The following is a 22548-nucleotide window of genomic DNA, read 5'->3' as shown; positions in this document are numbered from 1 at the left end:
TTAAAATGTTAAGTAGTATCTATTTAAAACCACCAGCAAGTATCATCCACATTGGGGATAAGTTGGAAGCCTTCCCAATAAGTTCATGGGTAAAGCAAGGATACCTATTATCATCACTATTAATGCTGTATTAGAAATACTAGCTTTAGTAATTCTAAGAGAAGAAAAAAAGAAATTGAAGGAATTAAAACAGGCAAGGAAGAAATAAAACTATCACTCTTTGCAGATGATACAATGGTATACTTAGAGAATCCGAGAGAATAACTAAAAAACTGGTTCAAATAATATCTTTAGCAAAGTTGCAGGATACAAAATAAAGCCACATAAATCATCAACATTTCAGTGTATTACCAACAAAAGTCCCGCAATAAGAGATAGAGGAATTCCATTTAAAATAATTCTAGACAATATCCAAAAGCTGAGAATATATTTGTCATAGGAATTAAATGAATTATTGGAAACTGGGATTTGTATTTTAAAGTTTCAATTTGCTGTAAAGATATTGGTTAGTGTGATTGCTGGTTACTATTAAATCACTGAATGATAATTGACAATTACCAAATATTTAGTTTACCTTCAGCATAATTGTTTGCTTTTCTCTTTGACTAATAAAAATATTGTTGATACTAAAAAAAATTCCTGACACCAACTTCATGACATGTAAATCCCTTCCTCCCATTATGATTTCTTTAAAAGTTTTGTAAGTGTTGGACTTTGCAAACTCAATATTTAATCTGTAACCTGACTTATTTTACCTAAAGAATCTTTTTAGGAGATAAATAGGTAGCTCAGTGGATTGAGACCCAGACTAAGAGATGGGAAGTCCTGGGTTCAAATTTGACCTTAGACATTGGTCAAGTCACTTGATCTTCATTGCCTATCCCTTACTACTCTTCTGCTGTGGGGCCAATAAACAGTACTGAGTCTAATACAGAAGGTAAGGATTAAAAAAAAAAAGAAACTACTTACCTAGGTTTGTTTCCATAGAGGATGTATGAGATTCCAAATTTGTTTTTCAATTTTTATGATATTGAAGGAAGCAAGGGATTATGAACCTGTCTTTTCTTTAATCTTTATCATCTAAGAGGAATATATATGATTTCTCCTCCAACTCTAATTCCATCTCTGACTCTAACCCTAATTTCTCTATTACTGATGGAATTTTGTCTATAAAAGGCCTTCTTAGAATCCTAAAACTGATTCAGGTTTACTTTTTTAATTTTGGTCTAAGATTTGAACCTATATTAAAGCACAATAATAAAACTTAGGTTTTTTTCTTATGTCTGTGATTTGATTTGATTGGAGTAGATTTATTTTGGCATTATTTACCTACGATATGAACTCCAGAAAGAGATATTTCTCCCATAACATTGACAATTAAAAAGAGTATTATAACAACAAAACATTATATATGTAGGAGAGGAGTCAACTTACCTTTTTCATTACATATTTTCTGAGAATTTTCAGGACATAATAACCCCAGTAGAGGTGAAGGATTTGCAGTATCACAAGTTGCACATTGAGGAAAATGTATGAAAAGAAAGGTTTAAGGTAATATAAAGGTACAATCATTGTGCAGTATAAGATCCTAAAAAACAAAATAGGACAAAAGAAATTTATTGCATCAGAAATATCTCTCCCACAAAAAATTCCAGGCAATTTAGTTTATACATTTGGAATGACAACATAAGCATCTTTTTCCAGCTAAACAAAAAAAATTCTTATTAATTTTCTACCCTTACCGTATATTCAATAAGAAAGAAGACTGTCATGCTCCTTTATCTAGAAAGTTACAAAGGAAATGAGACTTGCTTCCATAATCCTGGAAAGTAAATTAAAGTGGAATACATTTTTTGGAGTTGTATTTTAGTGATACCTTAGGAAATAGTGAGGCATGAGTGTCTATCAGTTGCTAAGTACCATCCTTTCTCACCTCTTCAATTTATAGTCCTTCTCTGTCTTCTGATTTGTTGCCTTTAACATACAATTGGGTTAAAAACCAGATAACTGAGCTTATTAGAAATGAATGTAATGTACAAGCAATGTCAAATTGCTTGCCTTCTCAAAGAGGGAAGAGTGAAGGGAGAGAGAATTTGGAACTCAAAATTTTAAAAAACAAATGTTAAGAAATTGTTTCTATGTGTAATTGAGAAAATAAATAAAGAATTGTATTAAAATGAGATTAATGATTTAAAACTAGAGATTGGGATCTAGAAAGTCCATTCCCCTTCTGGTTTTGGTTTATTTCTACATGATTTTGATTGCTAGAATTCTGCCTTCTAGGTTGATGGAGAAATATTATATTGCTTATCCTTCCTTTCCAAAATTCAGAAGAATATAGGATGTAGAGATACCCATTCTTTTACTGAGAGAAGTGAGGCTCAAATATCTGTCCTGGGCCCTCTTTTTTTCTCTATTCTCTCATTGGGTGATCTCAGTTCCCATGAGTTCAGTTATCATGCCTGTGCATACAATTTTAAGATTGATATATCCAGTCTTAACCTCCTTTTTAAGTCACAGTCCTACATCTCCTCAATTGCAAACTCAACATGATCTTTCTTCCTAAACTCTCCCTTCTTCCCAACTTACCAATTTATTATCCAACTGTCTTTCCTTATATAACAATTATCTTCCCAATAGCCTAGGCTTTCAACCTAAGCATCATCTTTGATTCTTCACTTATACTTATCTAGTACATTACCAAGTATTGTTAAGACTACCTACACAGCCTTTTGTATATACATCTTCTCTCAAACAGTCCTGGGACAAATCTCACCATCTAATTTCTGGATTATTGCAATAGTCTTAATTCCTCCTTGCCACAAGCCTCTCCTTACTCTAAACTATCCTCCAATCTGTTTCCAAGGTAATTTTTTAAAAGTGAAGGTCAGACCATGTTATTTTTCTCAGTAAATTCCAGTGGTTCCCTATGACCTCTAGGATCATATAAACTCCTTTGTTTGGCATTTAAGGCTCTTCTTATCCTGACCTGTTTATTAAATTTTTCCACCCTTCTTACACCTTGTCTCAATGGCCTCTACCCCTTAGGCACACTTGCCTACTTACAGTTTTTGACCCAAAATAATGTATCTTCTATTATTACATTTGTTCTGGCTTTGCTCCCATTCCTAAAATGCTATGCTCCCAACCAACTCCTACTTCATTTACCTTCAAAACTCTCTCCTTTAGAGCATCCCCAAGAATCAAATGAAAATCTAGTTGAAATAATTAACAACTTTAGTAAAGTTATAAAATATAAAATAAATTCATTTAACTCATCCACTTGTCTAAAACCTAGCAGGAAGAAATAGAAAGAGAAATTCCATTTGAAATAACCATAGATAATATAATTGGGAGCCAACCTATCAAGACAAACATGTGGACTTTATGCACAGTTGCAAAACACTTTCCACACAAATAAAGAAAGATCTAAACAACTGGAGAAATATTAACTGTTCATGGGTAGGCCAAGCCAATATAATAAAAATGACCATTAATTTATTTATTCAGTGCCATACAAATCAAACTACAAAAGACTTGTTTTATAGAGCTAGAAAAAAAATCAGAACAAAAGTCATTTGGAAAACCAAAAAGTCAAAAATCTCAAAGGATGCAAGGAAAAAAATGTGAAGGAAGGCAATTTAGTAGTACCAGATTTTAAATCATATTACTAGGCAGTAATCATTAAAATAATCTGGTTCTTACTAAGAAACATTGTGGTAGATCAGTGGAATAAATTAGGTACATAATACATAGAAGTAAATGACTAGAGGAACCTAGTGTTTGATAAAACCAAAGAAACAACTTCTGGGGCAAGGACACAACCTTTGACAAAAACTGCTAGAAAAACTGAAAAGTAGTTTGGCAGAAACTAGACATAGATCAGTATCTCATACCATATATCAAGATAAGGACAAAATGGACACATAATTTAGCTATAAAGGGTGATATAAGTAAATTAGGGAAGCATGGAAAAACTATACATATCAGATATATCAATGTTCTGGACCATACAAAAGACAGAGAAAGCCACATAAAGGATATGGATAATTTTGATTACAATTAATTTGAAACAATTTTGCATAAACAAAACCAATACAACTAAAATTAGAAGGGAAGTAGAAAAGTGGTGGGGGCATTTTAGAGCAAGTTTTCTCAAAAATACAGAGAACAGAACCAAATTTAGAAGAACAGGGCCATCCTCCAATTTATAAATAGTCAAAGAATATGAATAAGAAATTTTCAAAAGAAAAAAATCAAATTTAAAAATAAACACATGAAAAGATGTGCTAAATTACCATTGATTATAGAAATGCAGATTAAAACAACCCTGAAATACCACCTAACAGACTGTTAAATATTACAGAAAAGGAAAATAACAAATGTGGAAAAATTGGGACACTAAAGCACTAGTGATGGAGTTGTGAACTGATCCAACTATTACGAGGAACAATCTGGAACTATGCCCAAAAGGCTATAAAACTGTGTATACCTAATGGAGAAATATCACTACTAGGTCTATATCCCAAAAGGATTGAAAGAAAAGGTAAAGGACCTTATTATACAAAATATTTTAATAGCTCTATTTGTGGTAAAAAAGAATTGGAAACTGAGGGAATGTCAACCAACTGGGGGATGGCTGGACAAGTTGTGGTATATGATTGTGATGGAATACTATTGTGCTCTAAGAAATGACAAGCAGTATGGGTTCAGAAAAACCTGGTAAGTCTCAGATGAACAAAGTGAAGTAAGCAGAACCAGAACATTGTACACAGTACCAGCAATACTGGAATGATAATCAACTGTGAAAGACTCAACTACTCTGATTAAGATAACAATTCAAAAGAATTCTGAAGGACATAAAGAAAAATGCAGTCCCCCTTGACAAAGAGAACTGATGAACTCAGAGTGCAGATATAAACTCACTTTTTTTTCACCTTATTTTCCTCAATGTTTTTGTGTGTGTTTTCTTTTGAATATGGAAAATGTGGAAATATGTTTGGCATGACTTCACTTGTATAATCTATATTGTATTGCTTGCCTTCTCAAGGGATCAGGTAAGAGTGAGAGGAAGTAAAAGAATTTGGAACTTAATATTTTTTAAATAAAAGTTTTAAAAATACAACAGGGAAACATTAAAATGTTTTTAAAATACTTCTTCTTTAAAAACTCAGCTCACCATCAGTCTGCAGGAGACCTTTCCTGTCCTCCCTTCCCCAGGTACTAGCATTTTTATCTTCTTAGATTATCACCAGTTTTCTCAGTGAACAGAGAGCCAGGGCTCAAGAGAGGAGGTCTTGGGTTCAAATGGGACCTCAGACACTTTTTAGCTATATATGACTCTGGGCAAGTCATAATCCAAATTGTCTAAATCTTATAGCTCTTCTACCTTGGGTAGATAGCCTGGAGATAGATTTTGAAAGACTTTAAATAATAAGCAACAGGATCACTGAAATTTTTTAAAGATGGGAGTAAAAATATCAATTTTGTGCATTAGAAGATTATTTTGGAAACTGTGTGACTGAACAGGAGAGGCAGATGTGACAGGCATGCCCATGAAGAGATTATTTCAAAAGAATAGCAAAGTGGTAGTTCTGGAACCTACCAATTATATTCTTAAAATACATGCCCCAAACCAAGCACAATACTTTATGTTCTATGACAAAGTATAGAATTACATCTCTTCCTTTCTCATTCTGTATCCATACTTTCATTGATAATACCTAAGAGCCCATTGACCAGGCCACAGTGCTAATTCGAGTATGTAAGTTACTGATCATATCATGGTATCACAGATACCATGGGGGACCTTAGAGACCACCTAGTTTTCCCTCCTCATTTTGCAGATGAAGAAAGAGAAGCCAAGAGAAGTGAAATGATGTTAATGGTCACACAGGTATTACGGGCCAAAAGCAGGACATGATTCCAAGGCCTCTGACCCCAAATTCAGGGTGGTTTCCACCATACTATGTCACCTTGACTATTAATTGAATCTGAAGCAATTTACATTTCTAACAACATATGGAGAGCACAGGACATATATGACAGTCTGCAAATATATGAATAATTAATATGAGAAAGGCACCCAGCTGTCTTCTATTTCCAAGAGTACAAAAAGGGAACTGGAATTGCCACACAAAAGTTGTAGTTTCGATATTTTTTAAGCTATAAAATTCATGAAAGAGAATATCAAGAAAATGTTTAAAAGAGTAAGTTAAATAGTTCTCTCATTGGTATTTACAGAGCACCAGGGCTGAGTCAGAACTTTTTTCACATTATGATTCCCTGATATTGTTTCCATGATTTTTAGTATAAATAAAGATCTCTCCCTCCTCAAAGGTACACAAATCAATTAATAAACAGTCTATGAAGAAATTAGGCTAGTAGGTAATTAAAATAATGCATTTTATGCCTGACCCTGTTTAGGGCCAAAAGCTTTTAGAAGAACAATGTAAGGAATTTTAATTTATTTTGAGGACCAACTAAATGGAATAGTTCCCAGTAAGAAGAAAGAGAGGATAGAAGGGGAGGCCAGAGAGCACACAGAAAAAGAGGGAGATGTGTGAGGAAATTAAGACACAGTAGAAGTGAAGAGGGTTTAGAAAAGGAAAGGAAAAAACAAAATGTTATTTTGTGAGACAATAGTATTTAATTTCTATTTCTTTCTCAGGGCTACAGGTTCTACAAAACAATTTGAATTAGGCACAAGCACTACTTAGCTGGGAGCCTTTATTATCCTACACCCCTTCCTTCTGAATTATTGTGGCTGGGGTAGGGAATCAAATACTACACTGAAGATTCCCTCTATTATCACCAGCATAAATGTCCAAAAAGTGAATTTTTCCAGAATTGCCTTAAAATGATGAACAGAGCTACAAAGTAAGTTTTATACATGTGTGGGGCCTAGCTAACCAAGGAAGAGAAAAAAAAATTCTCTTTCTGCAGTGGCCAATGCAACTGTGCAAAAACTACAAAGCTACAGATTAATGGAAAATATAGATGAAATAATTAATTTGGCTCAATTCCCTAAAGAAGAAAAAAGCCCACCAAGAGTTACTGACTAGCACACTTCAGGATTATAACATGGTGACCCTTCCAAAAGAACCTTGAAGCACCTCATGATAGTATACAGACTGTTCTAAAATTTCTAGTCAGATGAAATACTTTTTCAGCTTAGCAATAAGCAAGGTTCAGTGGACTTCAACAAGAAAAATTCTGTAGATCAATTAAGACACAAAGTCTATTTCATAGTTATTAAACTCTCAGAAAGCTCACTAAGAATGGAAGAAACTTGAACTCTGAAGTATGCTCATAAGCAAGTAAGAGTAGAAAACATGCCATATGCATCTTACTAACTCAACTTGAAGATCAGAAACCATGTCAAGTAGCTGAGCCTTTAAAGATGTCTGGGGCTTTAAAAGTACAGGATTTAATACACAGGAGAACAAAAATACTTATAATCAATTGTTTAATTGGGTAAGAGTAAACTACTTGATTCAGTGAGTGAAAGACTAAAAAAAAGTCTGAAATACTGGAAAGCGTACTATCTCTGTCAAGAAGCCCAGAGTTTAAATTTTACTTTTGATGCTTTCTACCTTTGTGATTTTAGACAAGTCACTTAATCTCTCTTGGTCTGTTTGCTCATCTGTAAAATGAGGGGATTGGAATGGAGCGCCTCTAAGGTCCATGGTAGATCTATGATCCGATAATTGCTATTTTCATTGACAATGCCAGCTGAATGCCTCGAGCAGAGATTTAAGAGTTTCTCAAGGTACTTTGATTGGCAAAGAGAGAGTAGGTGTTGCTTTTTTGAAAAATGTTATATCAGTTGAACGAAGAGATTTTACTTGCAGATAGCTAGTTTTCTTCTTTGGCTACTCTGAAGTATTTTCCCAAGAATAAAATTTGTCACCTACCACAAAAAAGCAAAGCTTTCTTCTGATAAAGATTATATAAGTTAAACTCAAAAGACACACACAAGTGTGTGTGTATATATCTATATAAATATATGCACATATATATATACAGATGCTAGCTACTAATCAATACTTTTCTCATAAACATGTTTATCATGAAACATATATACTTATTCATTAATAATAATATAATGCAAATGTCTTACTTTAATAAAAAATTGAAGTTACTGCTAAGGTCACATCATTTGTGTTACAATAACTGGTAATCTAAATATATAAATCAAAAGTGAGACTCGCCAAAACCATATCTTAATCAGAGAGAGATTTGACAATGAAATTCAGACATTTTCTGAATTTGATGTCACTTTAAAAGCATAAATTACCTTTAATTTACCTTCATCCAACAAGTATTTTTTCTCCTATCCAAGATCTAAATTCAGTATTCACTAAGTATCACTTAAAACGAGTTGCCAAATTTGACTCTAGATTGAATTCTGATTTCCTTTAAACTCCCCCAAAATATCTAACATAATCAAGATATTTTAAAATGATTAACAAAATCCTTGTGGTTCTCTGGGAAAAAAGAAGTTGTGGAGGAGAGAGCAATAGTGATCAAAGCATCCTGATGTCTAGATCCTCTAAGTACTATTGTGTTACAGAAAACACTCAAAGCTAACGTCCAAATAGTGTTAGTCCTTTGTGGCAAGTTGGTATCCTTGACCTCCGTTCCTGCTAGCTAAATATTAAAACCTAACAATGGTATTGATTTATCTTCTAAGATTATCTAACATTTAAGTTGGGAGGAAAATATGTACTGGACATATTTAAAATATGGTTTTAAGTAGTTCTCTCCAAATCTCCTATGGCTTCTTTACTACTAATATGTCTTTTTGGCACATTATACCAAGGGTTATACTGGGAAATTATATTTAGGAGCAGAAAAGCTTTCAGGAGTGATAAGATATTGGTTCTTCTCTGCCAAACCTAATAGTTGTTTTCCCAATTTCCATTTACGTTTCTATATATATGCTTAGGTGAAAAGTTCCTTCTTAGGCAATGACCATTATGTAGACATGCTTTATGACTGGGTTGAGACAATATCTCAATTAAATCTATGACCAACAACAAGTACTTCTTATGAAAATACCCTGATATTCCAAACTGAGCAGACGGAGAAACTGCAAGATGGTCAAACAGGTATATCCATGTTAATTAAGGGAGATCATCTAGAGTGAACATTGGAACTTGCTGCATCATATTTCTTTGCTAACGTACTTTCCATTTTAGTGCTACCAATTTCTGTCACTCCTAAACTTTATTTCCATTTTTTATCTCTTACACTGGAATGTTGGTTGTTTTTTTTTTCACAATGGAATGCATTTTTTACAATGGCTTGAGATATTTATGTGGTATTTGGGCATTGTGAAAAGGGTGCTACAATAGAAGTTGCTTCCATAATTAATTTAAAAAATTCCTTTGTACTTTTTCTCCTATCTTGTTTCATACATTTTTATTTTCATAGTTAGAGATCAACATTCTACTAGGGAAAGAAAGGTAATGTAGTTCTTTGACTTCAACAACCTGCTATAATCTACCTCAGCAAGTTTAAGTAGAGGAAAACTAAATTTTTACAGAAATATGATAGCAAATAACATCGGTCTACTTACCAGAAGGGGAAAATTACAAGGCGGCTAATAAAGAACACAGCAGCAAAGATGAAAAACAGAGTGTTACAGGTTTGCTTCCATCCAGCATAAGAAAATAATTTAGCAGACTGAAACAAAACAAAGAAAATTCACTCAGAAACATGTAAACAAAGTTGTGATGCTTGCCCAGGCAGCTTTGAGAAGAATTTAATTTATATGCTGAATATTTCCATTCAAAATGGGAAAAGACCACCAAAAGATGTTAAAAGAAAAATTACATGGCAAGTGGACCTGACAATATGGTAATTAAATGGGTTGCAATAGGCACAGGTCATAGAATTAGAAGAGATGTTACAGACCATCTTGACCAGCCCTCTCATTTTATATATGAGGAAATGATACCCAAGAACACTGTGATATCCTCAAGGTCACATATTGTCAGAAGAAGAGCTAGAATCCTCTGATTCCAGAAATAGTCAGACTTCCTTCCTTTCCTCCTTTGGTTCTCTCTTCCTTCATTCTTTCCCTCTCTTCTTCCTCCTTCATTCTTTCCTTCCCTCCTTTCCTTTATTCCTGACTCATTCCTTTACTCTTCCCTTCCCTCTTCTCTTCTTCCTTCCTTCTTTTCAACTCTTTGTTCTTCTTTCTCTTTCTCCTTCCCTCCTTGCTTCCTTGGTCTCTCTATCTTGCTTAGGCAACAAATACAACTACATCCACTCATAATTGGTTTTTGTTTGTCTTATGTTAACATATGCTGCTCATGTTCATTGTGCTTATTGAAAGAACCCTTGATAATGCCCTTCATGTAGAAGGAAAGTTAATGTTAACTATCAAGGTTCATTCATGGTATTATTTGGCAGTCACTTCAATCCCTAATACCTATTATTGTACTAAATACCTAAACTCACTTTTCTGTCTTGTTGGTTTCAGAGAGTAGACTAGGCTTTCATATTGGAGGAAGAACAGAGGAGAGCCACAGAAGATAGAGACAGCTAGAGTACAACTCATCTTGGCTTAAGTATAAAATGAGCCAGAAAAGGAGAGCTTAAGACTTTAGATTAGCTCACATATGCAATAAATTGGAAGAGTAAGGATTTGGATTTTATCACTCCTGACTTGCATTAGCAAAATGGGGAAGTGGTCCAGATCATGAGATTAGCATTTTGCAAAAAACAGAATAGAAAATTCTTAGATCTCTTATAAAGCTACTATACAAGAGTTAGACTGAGGGAACAATGAAAAGAGAAATTAAGTTTTGGGTGACGAGTGGGTAGATATGCATAAGGATTGGGAAATAATCAAAGCAGATCAAATAGGTTAGCAATATAGTGTTATTATAATGCAAAATTAGGATTTACAGGACTGTATTAACAAGAACTTGTACAAGTCAGAGAAATAACCCTTCTAATTAACCTGGTATTTGTAAGGCCCTTCTTTAAAGTATTAGACCCAGGTAAAAATATGTAGAAATATTTCCAGAATATTTCTACATATTCCAGAAATAAGTCCAGAAAATATCAGAATTGTTTAAAGTGATGTACAAGAGGTCCTCAGAGGAAGCATTATAGTAGCTAGGGTTTTTTAACCTAAATAAAAGAAGGCTGAAAAATATTGTCTTCAGATATATGAAGGTTAATCAGATTTCATTCAAAGAAGATACATGAGACTACAGGTGCCCTCTTGATGCCAGGGTTCAAACAGAGGCAAAAACTCTAGCACTTAGAGGGCAGCTGGGTAGCTCAGTGGATTGAGAGTCAGGCCTAGAGACGGGAGGTCCTAGGTTCAAGGCTAGCCTCAGACACTTCCCAGCTGTGTGACCCTGGGCAAGTCACTTGACCCCATTTCCCACCCTTACCACTCTTCCATCTATGGGCCAATGCACAGAAGTTAAGGGTTTAAAAAAAAACCAAAAACTCTAGCACTTAGAATGCCGTAAGTGGGTTGGGGACTTTTTTATGTATATGGGAAGTTCTATAATTTCCATTCCTGCAGGACTTTAAAAATAGGGCATACCTTAGATTGTAAAATATTTCCTAGCCTAGATCAAGGATTGAATAAGATTATCTTTTAAGATTCCTTTTAGTCCTATGAGTTTATGGATCTACTATGATTCCTCTAGTCATTTGTAGTATCTATTATAAGTAAAAAAAATTTAAATCTGTGTTTAGTGATAATTTTTATAATTTATCCATAAAGGGACTCTGAGTATTATAACTATATCATATCACATTTCTCTTCTTGATAACTATGGATTCAAAATCTTTTCAAATATTAATCAATTAAGTTTCACAATGCATTATGTTTTGGTATTATTAGTAGCCCCAATTTACTGTTGTGGAAGGGAAAATAAGCATTAAACAATCTACCAAAGTCACACTGGGAATGAGTGACCTTGTCAGGAATAAGGCTTATTCTTGGTCCTAGGGTCTAACTCTCCTCCCTTAAGATAATGAATTTATTTTTACAGTGGCTAATGTTGAAAATGTAACTAAATCATCAGGTTTACAAGTAAAGCTCTTTATTTAGCTTATTTTTTCTATATATCATGGGTAGTCCTTAAATAAATCTAGCTCACTACTCTGTTATACTTACTGCAATAGAACATTGTTTATTTTACTAATTCAAATGTACTGAAGATCAATCAATAATCAATTTGAAGTCATATGAAGTAGGTTTATTATATTATCATCTCTATGCTGATGATTTTTAGATCTACTTATCTGTCCCTAACCTCTCTCTTAAGCTATAGATTTGCCTCTCCCACTACCTATTGGACAACTCATATTGGGGTATCCTATAGATATCTTAAACTCAACAAGTCCAAAATGGAATTCATTGCCTCTTCCCCAAACACTCCCTTTCTAAACTTCCTTAATATTGCAGAAGATATTATTATTCTTAGCTAAGGGTGTCATCCTTGACTCTTCACTCTTTTTCATGCTTCTCATATTTAATTTATTTCCAAAGCTTATCAATTTTACCTTTTTAACATCTCTTGTATATGCCCCCTTCTCTTCTATGGCATTATCATCACTCTGGTGCAGCCCTTCATCATGTCACAACTAGATTATTGGAATAGCCTTGTTGATCTCCATCACAAGATTTCCCTATTTTCAGGCCATCTTTCCCTTAGCTATTAGATTAATCTTCCTGAAATGTAATTCTGACTATTTTACCATCATACCCCACTCTACCATTCAGTAAATTCTAGTGGCTCCCTATCACTTTCAGGATCAAATGAAAAATGCTCTATTTGATATTCAAAGCCCTTCACAACCTAGTCCTCTCCTATTTCTTTGTTCTTACACCTGTAATAAGGGAATAAAGCAAGTGGATGGGGTTTGTGGGTCCTAGGTCAGTAGGTGGGAAAGGAGGGTGCGATAGTGGAGGTAGTAGATTGAGGTGGTAGGAGAGATGAAAGGGAATGGCTGAGTTTAGGGAAATATAGGACGATGAAGTATAATGAGTGGCAAGGGGAGATGATGAGGTAATTGGGCAGGCAGCTGCAACAGGGAGACACAGACTGGGTACACAGGCTTGAGACAGAGGACACTGAAGGGAAACAAGCTGAACCCTTTCAGGTAGGAAGGGCACTTCTACAGACAAAGGTTAGGGCCAGTCAGAAATGGTTTGAAACTAACTAGAAGGCTTTCTAGTCAGTTTCTCAGGTTCACACAGAAAGAGTCCTGAGGCTCTTCCCTGTCTGTGAAATAGAAGGGCTTCTCAGAGGAAGTGTAGAGATCACCACTTCCTCCAAGATGGACGCCTCCAGCTCCCCTCAGGAACCAAAGAGAAACAATTCCTTTCTCTCCTTAACCCTCTTTTATCGTTCAACCAATGATTTAGCAAAAGGTTTGATTAAATAACAACAGGGTTTATTAAGTTTCAGGGCTGGTTATAAAGGACAGAGGGATACAAGGTTTCTCTAACAACTGCCTAGGGAGAAGCTCCAGGTGGGGGAGGGACACAGGAATGGGGTAGACTGAGAAAGAGCCTGCTCTCACTCAGCCCCGAGAGGCTTTGTTGCCTTTAAGGTTAGGGAAGTAATAAACAATGAATCAGGAGATAGTTTGTATCAATGGTAAGCCCTACTTATCTATGGGGAAAACTAAGTCTTCAAAGTTTGATTGCTACCCCCCAAAATCCACCCTTCTCCCAAACCCACAGGAAATCAGGAAAGGAAATGGGGAACGAAATAGGGAAGGTCAGGGAGATCCAGAGGAATTAGCTAAGCTACAAAATCTCAAGGGAAAAGCACAGATTCAAGGCCAGGTTTCAGCCTAAAGGCCGAGCTTAGATGCCCCCTCTGCTCGGTCCAAGCCTCAGGATCAACTGCTCTTAGTCAGGGTTCTAAGCCCTCTTAACTGCCAGAAATTCTGCAGTTAGCATTTTGCAGGGTTGATTGCACCTCTGTACTACACACCTTATACTCCTGCCTTCCCCCACCAAACACATAACAATCCAGTGGTATTAGTCTTTTTCCTATTGCTTACACAATATTCATTTTACAGTTTTAGAATCTAAGATCCAGAAAAGTAAGATGACTTGCCCAAGATCAAATATGTAGTAAGAGGCAGAATCACTTCGGGGTCAGAGTCAATGAATCCAGGTCCTTTGTCTCCAAATCTCACTCTCTCTTCTGAATCATGCTGTCTCCCAATAGGAGAGAGCTTTTGTTATAATGTTCCCTTCCCAAGGCATTAATATCTCAATTTCCTTAGGAAATAGCAATTTGGGGAGGGTAGGGAGCTGATTTACATTTTAGGCATTCAAAAGATGCCTAAATCCTCTCCTTTAAATTCCAACCAAGAATTAGGGTTGAAGTACATTTCAGTTCTACTGCTCTCCAAGATCACTAAAATGAAGTTTTATCACTATATGTTTCTGAAGTATTAGGAGTTCCCAGGGGATTAAGTCTATAATGTAATATAATCAACATTGTTTTCCTTAGAAATGATCATTTAAAGGAGAGGGAAAGAGAACTGAGTTTGCAAGTTGGCAAATCTCTGTATATACTTTAACAAAAATTCCTAAGAACTTCAAAAAATCTTTTAAAAACCTGAGAGAAGCAAACCACATGAGGATTTGGAAAGTTTCTTTCCTTCCACTCTCTTTTCCATATCTACTCCAGATAAAAGGGAATAAAAATGAGGAAAATGAAATAAAGAAAAAGGTTAAGGAAAAGAAAGATGGAAAGGAAGCTGTGAACGGCTTTTTGAAGTGTTATTTAAGGCTTAAAGAAATGGCTTGGAATTCAAGTCTTCCTCTCTAAATCTGAAACCTCATTTTACCCCCCAAAAGTATCATTAGCTTTCCAGCTAAAGGTATGAACCTTATACAGATGTAGTCTCAAGATGATAGGAGCTAGAAAGGACACTATAATGAATCTAGTCTAATTTTCTCATTTACAGATGAGGAAACTGAAGCCCAGAGAGATTAAATTATTTGTCAAAGGCCATATAGGTATTAAGAAAAGTATCCAGGATATGAATCCAGTTTTTATGACTCTAGATTAAGAAATTCTTTCCACCATAACATGCTGCCTGCCCCTTGATTCAAACTGAAAAACCAAAATGAAACCTTTTCCAAATTATCCTCCTGGATTTTTTTTGAGTCTATGGAACTATAGAAATAATTATAAATTAAATAGGTCAAAAAGATCCATGCAAGAAACCCCCAAAGCTCAAAATTCTATGGAAGTACTATGTCCAAGGTTGAATAAGAATGAAAATAAACTGAAAAAAGACAACATTTTATTGGGAATAAAAGATTAAAGACGTCATATCTGTTTAAATTTTCAAACTTTTACCTCAAGCCAAATGTCAGCAACATCATGGACAAGCATCACCAATGTCCCACTACGAATATAATTGGTACACCAAGAGAAGCTCATCAAACTTAAAGCAGCCAGATGATGAATGACATGGGCTAGAAAATCCTAGGTAAATAAATAAGTAGAGAAATTAGTTTCAAGACTGCCAAGTAAGTAATCGCCTAGAAAAGGCCACTATCATCATATTATTCCACTATCATCATATTATTGACATGTATACCTAGAGCTATGTATGTGTGGTTATATTTATGTATGAACATGTATGTATGCATATACAGATTTTTTCATCAATTTTCCAATGCATGTGTATATTATATACATGTACGAATACATACACCATTCCAAAAGTCTTAGTGCCATTTTAAGGTTTAAAATGGCACTAAGAATTCTGGAATATCTTGTTGATATAGCTATCTTTTTATTTATGCTCATATATGTTGATTGGTATCCCTAAGATCTTTTTTATCAATAAAATCTCAATTATATTTGTTATGTCACACTCAGTCTTTTACCTATGCAATGAAGGGAAAGAGGTATATTTTTTTCAACTTTTCTCAGACCAAACTCGACTAGTATAAGAATCTTCTCAAGGTTCCTTTTTACAGGTTTTTCTTTTTTCCGGTCTGTTATAACCATGCTCTTACTACTATAACATGAAAAGAAACTAGGAAACTAAAGATGTCCTAAAACACAATTTTAAATTAGAAGTTTTGAAGACACTAATAAAGAAGCTTTATATGTGATACTTGCCTTTCTCTTGACATCAGAACCAAGTCTAAACAGCAGGGACCAATAAAAACTCATCTCTAACATGTAGTACCAGTATTGAGATGGGAGCAATGGCTAAGAAAAAGGAAAATATTCATTAGTTTTTCTATAGATAAAAGCAAGTAACTTATTTAGTAATCTATTTGCCTTCTTTTTTTGGTAACAATTTAATAGTAACTTATTCTATAGGAATTAAGTACACAAAAAATGAAGGGCTATCCTTGTAAATAATGATTTACCTATCTGATAAATTAACAACCTTATGAAATCTATTATTTAAGGCCAAAGCCATCTGTGTTAAGATGGCATCCTTGCTCACTCCTCCCAAATTCTCACTGATTAATAACTTATTAACATTGTGGAATATTTTCTGACTAGTGCTAAGATCCAAACTGAGTATCCATTCTGCACACCAGCTGGAAGCAATATTAAAAAGATGCAATTTGCAAGCCTTTGTTCAGCAAAGAATATCCCAATACGAAATTGTGTTGCTGAGTAATGAGAACATCACTCTAAAGCGGTGTAATGTGCTAAATCCTGCAACTATTCTTCCAGACTTACCACTACATGGAGACCCAATTCATAATCATGAGATGTTAGACATTCTTTAGTGCCTAGTATTATAAAATTAAAGAATCACAGATAACCCTGAAAAGAACATAAACCAGTTAATCCAACTCCTTCATTTGACAGATGAGAAATTGGGTCTACAAAAGCTATACGGGTTACCCAATTAGCTAATTAAACATCAGAATCAGGATTTGAACTCAAACACTATGACTGTCCAGAGTTCCTTCTGCTGTGCTACACTCTCTCTCAAGAATATCTGCTAAGAGGTCCACTGAGATCAGTCCTCTTCATTGATAGAATAGACAGTCATCTATATAGCATAAATTGAGGGACTTAGGAAAGCTCATCTAACCAAGAATATATTCCTTCTATTTGTCTGTTACCAGAATCTTTGGTTCCCATAATTAGAGCTATACCTGAAGAACTTTCTGAGTTAAGGCATTATATATTACATATTAACATGGATTAATTTACCTGATTGACTTACTAACAAACTATTGTTACCTATTAAAGAGTTCAAAACTTTAAATAATGTGGGAAAAAATAGGGAAAGCTAAAGACAACTGTAGTTCTGGTGAGGCCTTCCAGATAGAAGCTTAGTCAGTCAAGGAACAACATGACAGCACTGGATGCCTTAGGGTAGTGATGGGCAAACTAGGCAGGAGGGCCAGATATGGCCCCCTGAAATGTTCTATCAAGCTGCCGACATTATTCCTAATCTGGCGAATACAATGAGTAGGATACAATACAATGAAACTTCGAAAGAGTGGCCTTAGAAACACACTGACAGATGAGGATTTCCTTTCCTTTGGCCCCCTCTTTAAAAAGTTTGCCCATCACTGCCTTAGGGGAAAGAGGATATTACAAAATTAAAGTCTGGCTTTGCCAATTTTCCAGTTTTGCCCAAGGCTGTTTCTGTTTTACGCTACTCAAAGAGTTAAACTTACCTGCTTTGGATAGCCATTCCAAACTTCCCATAGATCATAGAGCCATGGTTTCTAAATACAGAAAGGGGGCAGAGGGAAACATTAGCTATGAACAAATGGAATCTCTTATCACAAATAGTAATATTTTCTTAAATTCAATAAACATTTAAGTACTTACTATATGTAGGATACTATATTAAGCACTAAGCACTAGGTTCTAGTTATCATTTAGATAGCACTGAAATGTCTGATATATTTTTGTAATATTCCTCTATCTCCAAACTTACATGCATATCATATTTCCATATAATATATTACTTCTAATATAGCCAACAATAAATTTGTGTAAAGTGCCAATATTACAAAGGGATTAACTTCCTAAAATATGAATTAGAAGGCCTAGATGGGATATGATCAGCTTCTTGGAGAGAGCACCCAAATCAAAGAGATCACAGATAACTCAAAGTATTTCAATGCAGCAACATGATTAATTTTATCATGGGAATATCAATAAAATGCTTTTAAAGTTCTTTTTAAATCTCTGCCTTCCATCTTAGGATCAAAACTAAGTGTCGGTTCCATGGCAGAAAAATAGTAAGGGCTAGGCAACTGGGATTATGTAATTTTCTCAGTGCTACACAGCTAGAAGTGTTTTAGGTCAGATATGAACTCAGGACCTCGTGTCTCTAGACATGACTCTATCTACTGTGCCACCAACCTACACCTAATAAAATGCTTTTCAAAGTTGGTTACATTAATGACACTCTTAACACCATAATAAACTCATTGGCAAGTATTTTTAAAAGATTAGAGTCCAATGAAAGATAATTAAAAGATAACTTACATCATATAGAAATCCAATTCCAGCAATAGTTAGGAATAAATAAAATGTAAATCTCCAACTGCCAAAATAAAGGAAAACATTTATTCACAGAATTATGTAGTGTCCATGCTAGCAGGACCTTAAAGATCCACTTAATCCAACATCCTAATTTGTCATACGAGAAAATTGAGATATACTGAAGCACCATGATATATTGAAAAGATTGCTATGCTTAGACTAAGAGGACATGAGCTCAAATATTAGTTCTGCTCCTTATTTCCATCAGTATGAATTTGGACAAGGAACAATCTCTCTCAAAATCACTTTCTATATCCATAAATGAAGGGGTTGGGCTAAATTATTTCTAAAGTTGCTTCCAGTTCTTCATCTATGATCATAAGGTCACAAAGTTAGTTATTGAGTTGAAACTAGAATTCAGTTCCCAGGATCATAAAATCATAAAACTAGAGCAAAAAGGGTCTCAGAGCTCATATGGCCCAACATTCTAATTTTACAGATGAAGAAACTGAGGTCAGGGAGATTAAGTAATTTTCGCAAAGTAAGTAAACTAGTAACAAAAAAAAAGACAGTTGAATGGAAGTCCTCTGACTCAATAACTAGCATTCTTTACATTACAACACTGGCTATTTTAAGTACTTATCTAGCTGTCTTTCTAGACTGATCTAGCCTTTCTTTATAAAGGTAATAGAATAAGGAAATATTTTCTACCTAACAAGGAATGAAATAAACATACTTATTTAAGCTGACAAACAAAATATTTGGAAAAGGATTTCTACATAGCCAATGATATCATTTTTGCATTATATACCAAGGAAATTTTTAAACAAAAAAATTTCTTCACATATAAACTATCCTCTCCATTCCTTTTGGTTCCTTTAATATATCCACCCTGAATATGTTGATTTTGAAACTTCAGTGTACTTTTGGAATGAATATCTTCTTCTAGATATTCTAGCACTTCATACAGTGCTTGGCACATACCAGGTGCTTAATAAATGCTTATTGATTTGGCTTCTAAATAGAAACATTTATTTAAAAAAATAACTGTATAGCCAAATCAAGTTTTAGTTGAAACAAAAATCTGGATTACAATGAGAAATGTCTTGGGATTAGTTTAAAGTTAAGAATTCTATCAAGAAAGCTAAAGAATAAAAAAAGCAATTCTTGCTCTGACATGATGGGAAATGTTCTACTTATATGCAAGTACATATTAGGAAGTAAAGAGCTGCCTACTTAATGGCTATGTTCCACATTGAAAGCAGAAAGAGACTTTTTGATCATTTAGTCCAATATTTTCATTTCGCAGATTTAACTTGGGCTGGTTTAACTCCTTGGGTTGTAGCCATAGAAATTTGTTAATAGCCTGGGAAGAGACTAATAATCATCCTTTGAGTTCCTGTGGTGGTTGTTGATCCTGAACCATCTTCTACAAAGGAAAGAGGGGCTATTCCTCAGAAACCTGCACATTAGGCAGACCTCACAAAGAGAAGAGAAAACAGCATTTTAGAGCAGAGACTTTTTTTAACCTTTTTTTGTAGCCCTAGAGTTTGGCTCAGTGCCTAGCACATAATAGGCACTTACTTAATGTTTATTGATACTGCCTCTTCATGCTTGGCAAGAAGCATGAATATGGTAGAGCTGAGACTAAGACTAGGGCTTAGGTGTTAATGACAGCAAGTTAAGTGAAATAAATTGGTGACTAGAGCCAAGTTGAAGGAGCTGATGACTAGGTGTCTGATGAAGGGAATTGCAGCAATTGCTTAGTAAGTGGCACCAAACCCACTTGTAACATTTGTCTTCTCTCTCCACCCCTCTGCCCATCCTAGCAACAGTGTAGTGCATAGGGCACTGGACCCAAAGTCAGGAGTATTTATATTCAGCTTCAGATCAAATACTTACTATTTGTGTGACCCAAGGCAAGCCACATAAGTTCAGTAGGCCTCAGTTTCCTCAAATGTAAAATTAGGATAGTAATAATACCTCCCTCCCTAGGTTGTTGTGAGGATCAAATGAGATAATATTTGTAAAGTGCTTAGTCCAGTGCTATAGTAGGCACTTAATAAATTCTTATGTCCCTTCCTCATCTCCTTCCTTCTTTTTTCCTCCTCTTCTTTCTTTCCTCTCCCTTCCTGCCTATATTCTTTTTTCCTTCCTACTTTTCTCCTTCCTTCCTTCCATCTTTCCTTCCTATATTCCTTCTTTACTTCCTTCCATCTTTCCTTCCTTCCCTCCCTATTTCCTACTTAACTGTGGAGCTTCCCTTCTTTCTGTTCAGTTCCATATATTCATAAACCAACAGTCTATTGGTCATGATCATATAGTCATCTGAAAGCAAATAATTTAGGTCAATGATGGTGAACCTTTCAGAGACCGAGTGTCCAAACTGCAACCCTCATGCCACATGTGCGCCCTCCATCTTACTCCAGATGGGAGGGAGGAAGTGCTACCATTGGGCTGCTGGGTAGAGGAGTGGGTGATGAGAGAAATATCCTCAGGTACAGATGGAGAGGGGGAGGGGAGCAGCCCCCTCTGTTACACATTCCATAGGTTCACCAACATGGATTTAGGTTCTATGCTAAAAGGTAACTGAAGGTTCATCTAATCAAACAAAAGGTGAAGAATCCCAAGAGAGTGGGGAAGAAGGAGGCCTAACAATAGCAGATAGTATAAAGCAGTAATAATTTTTAAAATTTGGTACTGGTTAAAAACATAGAGATCAATCAGAGGAATAGATTAGGTAAATAATGTATCAAAGTAAACAAACAAACTAGCCTAGTATTTGGTTAGGAAAAAAAAAAACCCTCACCTACTGGAGTAATACTTGAACATTTGAAAAAATTGCTGAAAAAAATTAACAAAGTCTGGCAGAAATGAGATTTAGACTTCATACCATTTATCAAGATAAATTCCAAATACATACATGATCTAGATATAAAAGGTACCATAATAAACATATTAGAGGAACATGAAAGAAATTACCTCTCAAATGTATGGATAGAAAGATGTATGAAATAGAAAGGACCTCAGAAAATAAAATGGACTATTATGGTTGCATAAATATTTTTTCAGTTTTATACAAACACATCCAATGCTAAAATGAAAGGGAAACAGGTGATTGGAACTAACAGCAAATTTCTCTGATAAAGGTTTCATTTCCAAGATATATAAGGAACTCACTCAAATTTACAAGAGTAAGAGTCATTCTCCAGTTGATAAATTGTCAAATGATATAAACAGATAGTTTTAAGGGTTTTTCTTGTCTTTTTTATCAGTGTAATGAGATTACATGAAAGAGAAAAAATAAATGGTTGATAACTAGAAAAATTTTAATAAAAAAAGGACAATTAAAGATGTTCTCACTATATTCCTGCTACCTAAGAATTTCATCATTATATTAGTATATTAATTTTAGGCTCAGAGGTAGAAATAATACCTGCACCAGTAGAAGAAATAAGAATCATCTTATAAGAGACAGTGTACTCCAGGACCAGCTCCTGGGAAAACTACACTTTATTTTATTTTGTAATAATTTCTAGACATTGGTTCAGAACAAAGTAATATCTGTAGGAGAATTCAAGAGGTGAGGGCAAGTGTTTTAATTGACAAAGATGAGTTAAGAAACAAACCAGGCTATGCTTCAGGTCAAAAGTGGAAATGGAAATATGAATTAGTCTTGATCTCATGGCAGACTGACAAATGAATGCAGATTTCAAGAGGCATCTTTAGGAATATGTTTATTCTTCTAAACTTTACTCAGTGTCACAATTATTCATATCATAAATGCAAGAAAGAGAACTAAAAATAAAATCTAAAAACTAATCAGCTGATGAATATTCTCCCTGTAGTATGCTCCATATTTCTGAAGTTTAGTATCAGTCTAATTGATGAAAATGCCCAGACCTTTTGGAATTATGCTAAAGAAATAACCAAAATGTCCATTCCTTCTGACCCAGAGATCTTGCCACTGAGCATGTAACACAAGGAGGTCAAAGATAAAAAGGAAAGCCCCTATATACACCAAAATATTTACAGTAACCCTTTTTGT

General features: G+C 34.7%; 1 protein-coding gene across 1 annotated transcript in view; it reads right to left on the bottom strand.

Moving 5' to 3' along the window:
- The window catches only part of CERS3 (ceramide synthase 3), an 88698-nt gene that overhangs the window by 49691 nt on the left and 16459 nt on the right, over positions 1-22548 (bottom strand). The window contains exons 4-9 of the mRNA XM_044660128.1: positions 18504-18561; positions 17681-17731; positions 16146-16238; positions 15372-15500; positions 9584-9690; positions 1435-1588 (exon numbers count right to left, since the gene is read on the bottom strand). Of these exons, the coding sequence (XP_044516063.1) occupies positions 1435-1588; positions 9584-9690; positions 15372-15500; positions 16146-16238; positions 17681-17731; positions 18504-18561 (592 nt within the window). The remainder of the gene's footprint in view (positions 1-1434; positions 1589-9583; positions 9691-15371; positions 15501-16145; positions 16239-17680; positions 17732-18503; positions 18562-22548) is intronic.

This window comes from Gracilinanus agilis, chromosome 2 (genome assembly GCF_016433145.1).
Source record: "Gracilinanus agilis isolate LMUSP501 chromosome 2, AgileGrace, whole genome shotgun sequence".
Lineage (NCBI taxonomy): Eukaryota > Metazoa > Chordata > Mammalia > Didelphimorphia > Didelphidae > Gracilinanus > Gracilinanus agilis.
This window is presented reverse-complemented; position numbering and strand designations above follow the sequence as displayed.